Source organism: Mobula hypostoma, chromosome 11, assembly GCF_963921235.1.
Source record: "Mobula hypostoma chromosome 11, sMobHyp1.1, whole genome shotgun sequence".
Taxonomy (NCBI): domain Eukaryota; kingdom Metazoa; phylum Chordata; class Chondrichthyes; order Myliobatiformes; family Myliobatidae; genus Mobula; species Mobula hypostoma.
Window position 1 is genome coordinate 80,374,221 of NC_086107.1, and position 14,335 is coordinate 80,388,555.

The 14,335-nt window shown below is 42.6% G+C and overlaps 1 protein-coding gene across 2 annotated transcripts in view; it reads left to right on the forward strand.

Annotated features, from left to right (window-relative positions):
• Positions 1–8,257: 8,257 nt before the first annotated feature.
• The window catches only part of LOC134353862 (ras-related C3 botulinum toxin substrate 1-like), a 50,285-nt gene continuing 44,207 nt past the window's right edge, over positions 8,258–14,335 (forward strand). For both annotated transcript variants that reach the window (XM_063062341.1, XM_063062342.1), the window contains exon 1: positions 8,258–8,388. In XM_063062341.1, coding sequence (XP_062918411.1) covers positions 8,351–8,388 — 38 coding nt within the window. In that variant the 5' untranslated portion in view covers positions 8,258–8,350. The remainder of the gene's footprint in view (positions 8,389–14,335) is intronic.

Genomic DNA, 14,335 nt, shown 5'->3' on the forward strand with positions numbered 1-14,335 from the left:
ATCCCCAGGGCCAGATGGTCTGCATCCCAGAGTGCTTAAGGAAGTGGCCCAAGAAATAGTGGATGCATTAGTGATAATTTTTCAAAACTCGTTAGATTCTGGACTAGTTCCTGAGGATTGGAGGGTGGCTAATGTAACCCCACTTTTTAAAAAAGGAGGGAGAGAGAAACCGGGGAATTATAGGCCGGTTAGCCTAACGTCGGTGGTGGGGAAACTGCTGGAGTCAGTTATCAAGGATGTGATAACAGCACATTTGGAAAGCGGTGAAATGATCGGACAAAGTCAGCATGGATTTGTGAAAGGAAAATCATGTCTGACGAATCTCATAGAATTTTTTGAGGATGTAACTAGTAGAGTGGATAGGGGAGAACCAGTGGATGTGGTATATTTGGATTTTCAAAAGGCTTTTGACAAGGTCCCACACAGGAGATTAGTGTGCAAACTTAAAGCACACGGTATTGGGGGTAAGGTATTGGTGTGGATGGAGAATTGGTTAGCAGACAGGAAGCAAAGAGTGGGACTAAACGGGACCTTTTCAGAATGGCAGGCGGTGACTAGTGGGGTACCGCAAGGCTCAGTGCTGGGACCCCAGTTGTTTACAATATATATTAATGACTTGGATGAGGGAATTAAATGCAACATCTCCAAGTTTGCGGATGACACAAAGCTGGGTGGCAGTGTTAGCAGTGAGGAGGATGCTAAGAGGATGCAGGGTGACTTGGATAGGTTGGGTGAGTGGGCAAATTCATGGCAGATGCAATTTAATGTGGATAAATGTGAAGTTATCCACTTTGGTGGCAAAAATAGGAAAACAGATTATTATCTGAATGGTGGCCGATTAGGAAAAGGGGAGGTGCAACGAGACCTGGGTGTCATTATACACCAGTCATTGAAAGTGGGCATGCAGGTACAGCAGGCGGTGAAAAAGGCGAACGGTATGCTGGCATTTATAGCGAGAGGATTCGAGTACAGGAGCAGGGAGGTACTACTGCAGTTGTACAAGGCATTGGTGAGACCACACCTGGAGTATTGTGTGCAGTTTTGGTCCCCTAATCTGAGGAAAGACATCTTTGCCATAGAGGGAGTACAAAGAAGGTTCACCAGATTGATTCCTGGGATGGCAGGTCTTTCATATGAAGAAAGACTGGATGAACTGGGCTTGTACTCATTGGAATTTAGAAGATTGAGGGGGGATCTGATTGAAACGTATAAGATCCTAAAGGGATTGGACAGGCTAGATGCGGGAAGATTGTTCCCGATGTTGGGGAGGTCTAGAACGAGGGGTCACAGTTTGAGGATAGAGGGGAAGCCTTTTAGGACCGAGGTTAGGAAAAACTTCTTCACACAGAGAGTGGTGAATCTGTGGAATTCTCTGCCACAGCAAACTGTTGAGGCCAGTTCATTAGCTATGTTTAAAAGGAAGTTAGATATGGCCCTTGTGGCTACAGGGGTCAGGGGGTATGGAGGGAAGGCTGGCTTCTGAGTTGGATGATCAGCCATGATCATAATAAATGGCGGTGCAGGCTCGAAGGGCCGAATGGCCTACTCCTGCACCTATTTTCTATGTTTCTATGTTTCTATGTTTTCTTTAATCCTGTCCGCCAAGGCCTTCTCATGGCCCCTTCTGGCTCTCCTAATTTCATTCTTAAGCTCCTTCCTGCTAGCCTTATAATCTTCTAGATTCATATCATTACCTAGTTTTTTTGAACCTTTCGCAGGCATTTCTTTCCTTCTTGACTGGACTTACAACAGCCTTTGTGCACCATGGATCTTGTACCCCACCATCCTTTCCATGTCTCATTGGAACGTACCTATTCAGAACCCCATGCAAACATCCCCTGAACATTTGCCACATTTCTTCAGTATGTTTCCCTGAGAACATCTGTTTCCAAATTATGCTTCCAAGTTCCTGCCTGATTGCCTCATAGTTCCCCTTACTCCAATTAAACGTTTCCCTAACTTGTCTGTTCCTATCCCTCTCCAATGCTATGGTAAAGGAGATAGAATTGTGATCACTATCTCCAAAATGCTCTCCTACTGAGAGACCTGACACCTGACCAGGTTCATTTCACAATACCAGATCAAGTACAGCCTCTCCTCTTGTGGGCTTATCTACATATTGTGTTAAGAATCCTTCCTGAACACACCTAACAAACTCCACCCCATCTAAACCCCTCACTCTAGGGAGATGCCAATCAATATTTGGGAAATTAAAATCGCCCAGCACAACAACCCTGCTATTATTACACCTTTCCAGAATCTGTCTCCTTATCTGCTCTCAATGTCCTGTTACTATTGGCTGGTCTATAAAAAACACCCTGTAGAGTTATTGAACCCTTCTTATTCTTAACTTCCACCACAGAGACTCCATAGACAACCCCTCTATGACTTCCTCCTTTTCTGTAGCCGTGAAACTTTCTCTGATCAATAGTGCCACGCCTCCACCACTTTTGTCTCCCTCCATATCCTTTCTGAAACATCTAAAGCCTGGCACTTGAAGTAGCCATTCCTGCCCCTGCACCATCCAAGTCTCTGTAATGGCCACAACATCATAGCTCCAAGTACTGATCCACGCTCTAAACTCATCTGCTTTATTCATGATACTCCTCGCATTGAAATAGACACATCTCAAACCATCAGACTGATCGCGTCCCTTCTCAGTCACCTGCCTATCCTCCGTTTCGCACTGTCTCCAAGCTTTCTCTATTTGTGAGCCAACCTCCCTTTCCTCCGTCACTTCAGTTTGGTTCCCACCCCTAGAAATTCTAGTTTAAACTCTCCCTAATAGTCTTAGCAAACCTTCCTGCCAGGATATTGGTCCCCCTCGGATTCAAGTGCAACCCATCCTTTTCGTACAAGTCACATCTGCCCCAGAAGAGGCCCCAATAATCCAGAAATCTGAATCCCTGCCCCCTGCTCCAATCCCTTAGCCACACATTTATCCTCCACCTCACTCTATTCCTATACTCATTGTCACGTGGCAGTAATCCCGAGATTACTACCTTTGAGGTCCTGTTTCTCAACTTCTTTACTAACTCCCTGTTGTCTTTTTTCAGGACCTCCTCCTTTTTCCTACCTATGTCATTGGTACCAATATGTACCATGACCTCTGGCTGTTCTCCCTCCCACTTCAAGATATTGTGGACGCGATCAGAAACATCCCGGACCCTGGCACCTGGGTGGCAAACTACCATCCGCGTTTCTTTCCTGCGTTCACAGAATTGCCTATCTGTCCCCCTAACTATAGAGTCCCCTATCACTGCTGCCATCCTCTTCCTTTCCCTACCCTTCTGAGCCACAGGGCCAGACTCTGTACCAGAGGCACGAGCACTATTGCTTCTCCCAGGTAGGCCGTCCCCTCAACAGTACTCCAGTAGGAATAATTATTGTTAAGGGGGACAGCCACTGAGGTACTCTCTAGTACCTGCTTCTTGCCCTTCCTTCTCCTGACTGTTACCCACTTCTCTGTCTCCTGTGTTCCCAGGGTGACCACCTGTCTATAGCTCCTGTCTATCACCTCCTCACTCTCCCTGACCAGACAAATGTCATCGAGCTGCAGTTCCAGTTCCCTGACGCTCTATGCACCTGTTGCAGATGTGGTTGTCGGGGAGGCTGGGAGTCTCTAGGACCTCCCACATCTGACACAGAGCACAGAAAACCAGCCTCACACACATACTGTCTGTCTCGTTTTTAAACAGATAACCTACCTGGCCTTGACCCTTTATCGCCAAAGCCTCATTGAGCCAAAACCTTCCTACTCTGTCTCCCTCTACTCCATTGCCCACTTCTCTTACGCCAACTCTGTAAATTTGTCTTCCTTTTGAACTCTTCCCGCTGTTCTCACTGGCTGACCTCCACCCCTTGCGCAGTCATGCCCCGTTCAAACTGCTGAAGAAATAACCAATCAAATCAAATTGCCGTTCTCTCAGCATAATGACTCCACAATGCTGGTCCTTCTGTTTTTACCATATACAACCCCCAATATGGCTTGTTGGTTGTTGTATTTCACAGTTATGGAAGTCATTCCCACAGAAGTTATAGTTTCTCTAGTTTAAGTCCTTAATTGGATATCTGCTGGCTTCAGTTTAGTATCTTTAAAATGCTGTTCAAACTCATTTTGTGGAATAACTGAAACAGCCAAACCTGTGTCCAATTTCATTTTAATTAATTTGTCAATCACTTCTGGTGTAAGTCATATTGCTTGTCTATTGTTAGTTTTCACTCTGTAACTCTTAAGGCTACACAGTCCTACGTCACTCTCATCATTATCAGATTTTTCATCAACAGTGTGCAGTTTATTTTTGAAACTGCAACTTGATTTTTTATCTTTTTCTCTTCTCTGATTAGTCCATTTATTTTTGTCTGCCCAATATGCTCTTTGTATGTGTCCTACTTTGTTGCATTTTTTTGTAAGTTTTGCTTTTAAATCTGCATTTGTTTGGTGTATGCGACTCCCTGCCACAACGGTAGCACAATTTGTTTGGCCAGGCTGGTTTCTGTTCAGATGTTGCAATTTTGTTCATGCTCACTTTCATTCCTGGCTGCAAATCAATTGCATCTCTGTCTGAGGTATCCATTGAAACAGCGATTTCAACTGCTCTTTTAAATGTAGGTTGTGCTTCAGTTGGGAGATGTTTTTCAATGGTTTCTTTAAAGATTCCACAAACTAAAAGATCTTTCAGTGCATCATTAAGCCCATTACCTAACTGTCAATGCTCAGAGAATCTTTTCAATTTTGCCACCTACGTTGAAATAAACTCCCTTTCCTTTAGATTCTAATTATGAAACCTAAAGCATTCTGCAATCAACAATGGCTTTGGTTCGAAGTGTTTCTGCATTATTTTTACAATAGCGTGGAAGCTCATTTTGACTGGTTTGGATGGAGCAGTCAAAAGCCAAAGTAAACTATGTGCCTTTAAAACCAATTCACTACATAATGTACTGGGTGGGCACAGGCGTACATTCAGCCAGAGACTCATTCCACCGAGATGCAACACAGAGCGTCATAGGAAGTCATTCCTGCCTGTGGCCATCAAACTTTACAACTCCTCCCTTGGAGGGTCAGACACCCTGAGCCAATAGGCTGGTCCTGGACTTATTTCCAGGCATTATTTACATATTACTATTTAACTGTTTATGGTTTTATTACTATTTATTATGTATGGTGCAACTGTAACGAAAACCAATTTCCCCCGGGATCAATAAAGTATGACTATAACTATGACTATGACTATGACTAAGCAAAATTGGTGCTCATTTCTCATTGGCTATTTCATTTGCTTCAAAATTCTTTGAATTAGCTCAGTATACATAAGCTAATTACCCATTGTGGAATCAAACATGTCAATCTTTCTGATGTAGCCAGCCATTTCTGATTTTTTAGTACTCACTCTTTATAAACCAATGAATTTTTAATGTTTGTGTGTGTTGCTTGAATTCTTGTGTTTCCAGACTTTTTTATAAAATCTCAATTGCGACTTCCCTTTATTAAACTTGATGGTATGTGCACATGCTGGGCTGTTTTTATTTTAATCCAACTGTTCCTTGTGGCATTGCTTTTATTTTGAACATCTTGCTGTTTCAACAGGTCGATGGCCACCTCAGGTTCGTTTTAAAAATATCTTCTGGCCAATATTATGACTTATAAATTCAAAACATTACTCTAATTCAAAGAAAGACACAGGAGTCTGGGAACGCGAATCTGACTTTGTGTTTACTTTAAACAAAGCATGGCCGTATCATGTGGCTAGGGTGATGATGCATGCAATTCACAAATTTTTACATAAAACCCTTAATTAATTATCTTAAATGAACAAAAATGTTTAATTGAACAATATATATGTACACGATTACTCATATATATCTGAACTATTAAATACACAACAGTTCTCCCCACAACCACAGGGTTTTCTCCAGGTGCTCCGGTTTCCTCCCAGAGTCCAAAGATGTACTGGTTAGTAGGTTAATTAGTCATTGTGATATTGTCCTGTGATTAGACTCAGGTTAAATTGGAGGCTGTGGCTCATTGGGCTGGAAGGGTCTGTTCCGAGCTGTATCTTTAAAAGAAAGATTTTAAACTGTTCTCCACAGTGGCAGTATCTGTCATCAGAGGGCAGACACTTAAGGTGAGGGGTAAGATTCAAGATTGAAGACATAATTTTATTCATCATGTGAGCATCAAAGCACACAGTAAAATGTGTTGTTTGCATTAACAACCAACACACATGGGGGTTTTTTGGGGGCAGTCTGCAAGTGTCGGCAGATATTCAGACACCAATACAGCATGACCACCATGCTCGAGAGAACAACACAGAACACAATAGCAGAGAATGTACCAAGATAGAACTCAGTCACACTGAATCAAACCCCATTCCTCCCTCGCTCCACCCACACACACACTCCTCCAGCCCCAGCGGACAGGGGCAGCCCCTGTCTTTCTCCTCTGGCCTCCAACAGACTTGGACTCAGACTCAGGCTCACAGAGTTTCCCAGCGGATCCTCAAAGATTCGCAGACTCAGGAATCAGTGAATAGGGGATGTGACATAAGAATGAATTTCAGCCAGAGAGTGGTTGGAATCTGGAATCACTGCCTGAGGGTGTGTTGGAATCAGAGACACCAAGAACATTTGGATTAGAACACGGAACACAGAACAGTACAGCACAGAAACAGGAAGAGGGCCTTTGGCCCATGATGAACCAGTTAAGGTAACAATGAAATGCCTAACCCAGTCAATCAGTTCTACTGACACAAAATCTCCATGCCTCTGTTCTCTGCACTACTCATGTGCCTCACTAACCAGCCTCTTGAACACCTCTATCATATCTGCCTCCATCTCCACCCTCAGCAGAGCACTCCAGGCACTCACTACACTCTGTGTGAAAGAAACAAGAATTCTCCACACATCCCCATGAATTCACCGCCCTCACCTTAAATGCAGGCCTCTTGTGTAGGACATTTTGATGTGGGGGGAGCGGATTATTTATTTGTTAATTTATTTCTTGAGGGACAGCACAGAACAAGCCCTTCTGGCCCTTTCAGCAGTGCCACCTGCAATGGCCCCATTTAATCCGGGCCTGATCACAGGACAACCTACATTCAGCAATTAACCTGCCAACCGGTGTGTGGGAGGAAAGCAGAGCAGCAGGAGGGAGCCTGCATGCTCACAGGGAAAACATACAAACTCCTTACAGGAAGATATCTGCTGTCTACTCTACCTTCAGCTCTCATGGCCTTATAGACCTCTCTCAGGACTCCCATCAGCTTTCTGGCACTCCAGAGGGATCAACTGAAGTCTGTCCAGTTTCTCCTTGCAGCACGTGCTCTCTAATCCAGGCAGTATCCTGGTGAACCTCTTCTACCCCCTCTCCCAAGTGTCCACATCCTTCCTGTAATGGGGCAAACAACTGAATGCAGGCGAGCATTTGAATCATCAAGACCTATGGATCAAGTGCTGATAACTGTGATGAGTGGAGACAAGTACTTGATAGTTGGCATGAACTGTGATTAGTGGAGATGGGTACTTGATCATTGGTATGAACTGTGATTAGTGGAGATGGTTACTTGATAATTAGCATGACCTGTGATTAGTGGAGACGGGTACTTGATAATTGTCCTGAACTGTGATTAATGGAGACGGGTACTTGATAATTGTCCTGAACTGTGATTAGTGGAGATGGGTAGTTGATAATTGGCATGAACTGTGATTAGTGGAGACGGGTACCTGATAATTAGCATGACCTGTGATTAGTGGAGTTGGGTACTTGATAATTGGCATGAACTGTGATTAGTGGAGATGGGTACTGAATAATTGGCATGAACTGTGATTAGTGGAGATAGGTACTTGATAATTGGCATGGACAGTGATTAGTGGAGATGATTACTTGATAGTTGGCATGAACTATGATTAATGGAGATGGTTACTTGATAATTGGCATGAACTGTGATTAGTGGAGATGGGTACTTGATATTTGGCATGAACTGTGATTCTTGAAGATGGGTACTTGATAACTGGCATGAACAGGATGGGCCAAAGGGCCTGACTCTGAGCTTAATGAGAATGACTCATCTCTTTCTATGTTTATCCAAACAGTTTTCAGAATGCTGAAAGCCTTTCTTGTTATTTCTCTCATTTGGTAGTGAAATTAGCCGTAATCTAATTTTCCTACATATCCACTCAGGATGTGAACACAGTGGGCCAGTATTCTCTTTTAAACAGATCTAGAGGTAGACATCAATATCCAGTAGATTTCAGAGCTCACAGGTCGAGCAGGGTTGGTGCCGAGGGCATTTTCAGGAAAGGAGACTTTGGATCTTTATTCTGCAATCTTTCTGTTTGTAGCCAGAGAAAGATGATGCGAAATATCAAATGCGTTGTGGTGGGGGATGGGTGAGTAATTTTTATCACCTCCTGCACGTTTCTATAATACTGAAAATATCCATCTTCTCGATGTGATTCCCCCTCTCCATCCCTTTCCTGAGGGTAAAGCTTTACGGAGGTATAACAGGCTCCTCTCCACAGAGCGAAAATCCACACTTTCACTATAAGACTTGGTGATCGTTGGATTATGCCCTGCTCTTCCAGTTGAGGTCTTGAAGTCTTCGTGCCTCTCTTCATGGCTTCCAGAGCCAAGGGAATTGTCTCCATTCCCCATTTCTAATCCCTAAATTGGGGAAAGTGTGTTAACGTGGACTTGGACAAGAGATTCTGCAGATGTTGGTGCAACGGGTTGGTTCAGATTTATGGATCAATGGGATCTTTTCTGGGAAAGGTACAACCTGTACAAAAAGGATGGGTTACACCTGAACCCAAGGGTGTCCGAATCCTTGTGAGCAGCTTTGCTAAATTTGTTTGGGAGGGTTGAAACTAATTTGGTAAGGATTGGGAACCAGAGAGATGGTGCTAAGGATGAGGTAGTTGGTCTATAAACAAAAGCAGTGAGTAGTGACACTCCCTGATGGGAGTGATATACTGACCCACAAACAGTAGTAAGGACATGATCTACAAATTGCAATGGGAGATAGACAATGCATGCCGAAAGGGCAAAGTTACAACACTCATGGGGGATTTCAATATGCAGGTAGATTGGGAAAACCTGGTTGGTGCTGGATCCAAAGAGCAAGAATTTCTAGAAAGCTTGGGAGACAGCCTTATAGAGCAGCTCATGGTTAAATCCACTAGGGGTTCAGCTCTTCCGGATTGGGTGACATGCAAGGAGCCTGAGGTAAAAGAACCTGTGGGGCAAGTGATCATAATATGATTGAATTCACCCTGAAATTTGAGAAGGAGAAGCTAAAGTCAGATGTATCAGTGTTACAGTGGAGTAAAGGGAATTACAGATTTATGAGAGAGGAATTGATTGGAAAAGAACACTGGCAGGGATGACAGCAGAGCAGCAATGGCTGGAATTTCTGGGAGCAATTCAGAGGACACAGGATATATACATTCCAAAGTGGCAGAAGTATTCTAAAGGCAGGACACAATCATGGATAACAAAAGAAGTCAAGGCCAACATAAAAGCCAAAGAGAGGGCAGAAATAGAGCAATAATTAATGGGAAATAAGAGGACTGTGATGCTTTTAAAAACCAACAGAAGGCAACTAAAAAATCAAAAAGAAGGAAAAGGTGGAATACGAAAATAAGCCCGCCAATAATACTAAAGAGGATGCCAAGAATTCTTCAGATACATGAAGTGTTACAAAGAGCTAAGATTGGATATCAGACTGCTGCAAAATGATGCTGGAGAGGTAGCAATGAGGGACAAGGAAATGGCAGAACTGAATAAGTATTTTGCATCAGTCTTCACTATGGAAGGCACTAGCAGTATGTCAGGGGTCAGAAGTGTGTGGTCACCATTACTAGGGAGATGGTTCTTGGGAAACTAGATAAATCACCTAGACCAAATGATGTACACCCCAGGGTTCTTAAAGTGGTGGCTGAAAAGATTATGGATGTATCAGTTATCATCTTTTAAGAATCACTAGACTGGAAAATTGCTAATGTCACTCCACCCTTCCAGAATCGAGAAGGCCAGAAGAAAGGAAATTATAGGCCAGTTAGTCTGACCACATTGGTTAAGATGATGTTGGAATTGATTGTTAAGGATATGGTTTCAGGGTACTTGGAGGCACATGATAAAATAGACCATAGTCAGCATGGTTTCCTTAAGGGAAAATCTTGCCAGACAAATCTGTTGGAATTCTTTGAAGAAATAACAAGCCGGATAGACAAAGGAGAATAAGTTGATATTCAATACTGTATTTTCAAGTTGCCACACATGAGGCTGCTTAAAAACTTCGAGCCCACAGTATTACAGGAAAGGTTGTAGCATGGATAAAGCAGTGGTTGATTGGCAGGAAGCAAAGAGTAGGAATAAAGGGAGCCTTTTCTGGTTGGCTACCAGTGACTAGTGGGGTCTGTGTTGGAACCACTTCTTTTTATGTTACATGTCAATGACTTGGATGACAGAATTGATCTTTTGTTGTTGCAGAATGGGGAGAAAATTCAAAAATCTGAAGTTCAAAGGGACTTGGGAGTTCTTATGCAGGATTTCCTAAAGGTTAATTTGCAGGTTGAGTCGGTAGTGAGGAAGGGAATTGTGATGTTAGCATTCATTTTGAGAGGACTGGAATATAAAAGCAATGATGTGATGTTGAGTCACCGGTGAGGCCTCACTTGGAGCAGTTTTGGGCTCCTTATCTAAGAAAGGATGTGCTGAAACTGGAGAGGGTTCAGAGGAGGTACACGAAAATGATTCCAGGATTGAATGGCTTGTCATATAGAAAACCATAGAAACCATAGAAAAACTACAGCACAGAAACAGGCCTTTTGGCCCTTCTTGGCTGTGCCGAACCATTTTCTGCCTAGTCCCACTGACCTGCACACGGACCATATCCCTCCATACACCTCCCATCCATGTATCTGTCCAATTTATTCTTAGATGTTAAAAAAGAACCCACATTTACCACCTCGTCTGGCAGCTCATTCCACACTCCCACCACTCCCTGTGTGAAGAAGCCCCCCACTAATGTTCCCTTTAAACTTCTCCCCCCTCACCCTAAACCCATGTCCTCTGGTTTTTTTCTCCCCTTGCCTCAGTGGAAAAAGCCTGCTTGCATTCACTCTATCTATACCCATCATAATTTTATATACCTCTATCAAATCTCCCCTCATTCTTCTACACTCCAGGGAATAAAGTCCTAACCTATTCAACCTTTCTCTGTAACTGAGTTTCTCAAGTCCCAGCAACATCCTTGTAAACCTTCTCGGCACTCTTTCAACCTTATTTATATCCTTCCTGTAATTTGGTGACCAAAACTGAATACAATACTCCAGATTCAGCCTCACCAATGCCTTATACAACCTCATCATAACATTCCAGCTCTTATACTCAATACTTTGATTAATAAAGGCCAATGTACCAAAAGCTCTCTTTATGACCCTATCTACCTGTGATGTCACTTTTAGGGAATTTTGTATCCGTATTCCCAGATCCCTCTGTTCTACTGCACTCCTCAGTGACTTACTATTTACCCTGTATGTTCTACCTTGGTTTGTCCTTCCAACGTGTAATACCTCACCCTTGTCTGTATTAAACTCCATCTGCCATATGAAGAGCATTTGATACCTCTGTGCCTGTATTCACAAGAATTCAGAAGAATGAGGAGTGGCCTATTTGAAATATATCAAATGTTGAAAAGCTTCGATAGAATGGAAGTGGAAAGATTGTTTCCTCTGGTGGGAGAGTCTAGGACCAGAGGACACAGCCTCAGAATAGAGGGGTGTCGTTACAGAATGGAGATTAGGAGGAATTTCTTTAGCCAGAGAGTGGCAAACCTGTAGAATTCGTTACCAGAAGTGACTGTGGAGGCCAAGTCATTGGGTATATTTAAGGCAGAGGTTGATAGATTCTTGATTGGTCAGGATATAAAGGGATACAGTGAGAAGGCAGAGGATGGTGAAATGACAAAGTATAATCAATGGGCCAAATGGCCTAATTCTGCTCCTACATCTAATGGTCTTATGGTCTTATGTTGGTGGATGGTCATATGAGAAGTTGGGGCATATCACAAGTCCTGGTTATGCAACCACTGACACCAGTCAGACAATCTCTGAAGGGTATTGATAATGGCTGAAATCAATGGCAAACCACTTATGTAGAAAATTTGCCAAAAACAATCAGGATCAAAAGACCATGATCGCCTACATCACACAACATGACACATAATAATGGTGATGAATATGTACTGGTGACTGGTTATCACTGAGCAGACAGAGAGTTGGAATAAACAGGTTTATTTTAACCTGCTTCAGGTACCAGCACTTGCCATTTGATTCCTTGTTGTTTGATTAATGACCTGGGAGAATAAAAGGTATTCTAGTTTATTTTATTTTATTTACTGAACAATACAGCACATAGTGGGCTATTCCGTCCCTTCGAGCCATGCTCTTGACCCTGATTGATCCTGATCATGGGACAATTTACAATGAACTATTCTCCTCTGATTGCTCTCATTCATCATCATCATCAGGTGCTGTGCCCAGTTTGAGCTTTGACTGCCATGGCCTACACACTCCTGTTTCGGGACAAGTGGATCAATTCATTGGTATTCATTTCCAGTTCTCTGGCTGCTGTCTCCATCATCATTTGTCTTTGCCTTCCTCTTGCTTTCTTCCCTTCAATCTTTCCCATACATTCTAACTCCTCTTTCCTAATCACATGTCCAATGAAGTCATGTTACCTTTTCATGATCTCATACATTATTTCTCTTTTTGTACTTGCTCTGTTCCTGACATCCTTGTTAGATATTTGTTTCATCCATGATATTCTTTGCATCCTCCTCAAAAGCCACATCTTTGCTGCTTTTGCCATCCCTATTCTTCTTTTGATGTCCATGTGGCACCTGCCATCTGATGTCACCCAGCTTCCTAAGTAGCAAAAGTTCTGTACTTGTTTTATGTCTTCCCCAATTATTTTCAGCCTGCAGATAGGATTCTCCTTTTTTTGATATCACCATACATTCTGTTTGCACTTTATTCAAAAATTATATTAATTAAGTTTTGTAGTTCTTCCTCCGTACTTGTGTCATCCACATATCTGAAATAATTGATGTTTTCACCACCAACTTTGATTCCCAAGATGTCTCTTATTTTTGTAATATTGTTTCACTGTACACATTAAACAAATCGGGAGAAAATACACCCTTGTCTAACACCTCTCTTGATTTTCGTAAACTGACTCTCCTCTCCATCTATTCTTTCAGCGACAATTTGTTCCCAGTACAGATTTCTGATTAGGCGGAGGTCTTTCGAATCTAGATCTAGAGCTTTCTGTAATAATTCAAATAACTTACTGTGCTTCACTTTATCGAATGCTTTTGTGTAGTCGATAAAACAAACAAATCTTTTTGCACTTGAATAGTTCATTCTGATAGTATCCTTAACATCAATATTGCATTTCTTGTACCTTTGTCTTTCACAAAACCACATTGTTCTTTACCTATTTCAGCTTGTATCTTACTTTTAGCTCTTGTCATCAAAGTTCTTAGAAGTATCTTAGTGATATGATTCATTAAACTTATGGTCCTATGTAACTCACATTCTATTTCTCCAGGTTTCTTAAGAAGAGTGATAAATTCTGATTTTTTTCATCTCTTCTGGTACCATTCCAGTCTCATAAATGTCATTCATTAAATCAGTAGGTTTTTCAATTCCATGATCTTCATTAACAAGGCATTTTCACCCACAGAACTGCTGCTGACTGGATGCTTTTTGTATCTCAACCCCTTCTCTATAGCCCTGCTCGACCTGTGAGTTCTGAAATCTCTCGGATATTGGTTTCTACCTCTAGATCTGTTTATAAGAGAATACTGGCACGCTGTGTTCAAATCCTGAGTGGATATGTAGGAAAATTAGATTACGGCTAATTTCACTATCAAATGAGAGAAATGACTAGAAAGGCTTTCAGCATTCTGAAAACTGTTTGGATAAACAGAGAAACAGATGAATCATTGTCATTCAGCTCAGGTTCAGGCCCTTTGGTCCATCCTGTTCATGCTGTTACGAGAATACACATAAAATTAAGATGTTTGCTGGCCTGGGCTAGCATCAGTGGCATCAGCAGTTGGTCTGCCACCTGCCCTCAGGGGAAGGAGAGATAAGGAACAATGGAGCAGCGTCTGGAGATGTGTAATGAAGGGATGTGGGAGAGAGAGCTGTCTGGAGCGGCTCCCCCTTTGAACCCTGAACTGTTTGAAGTGATGGACAGGCGATACCCCAGCAGGGGGATAAAAAGGGACAGGTTCGCTAAGACAGACACACACGCCACCCGAGGTAA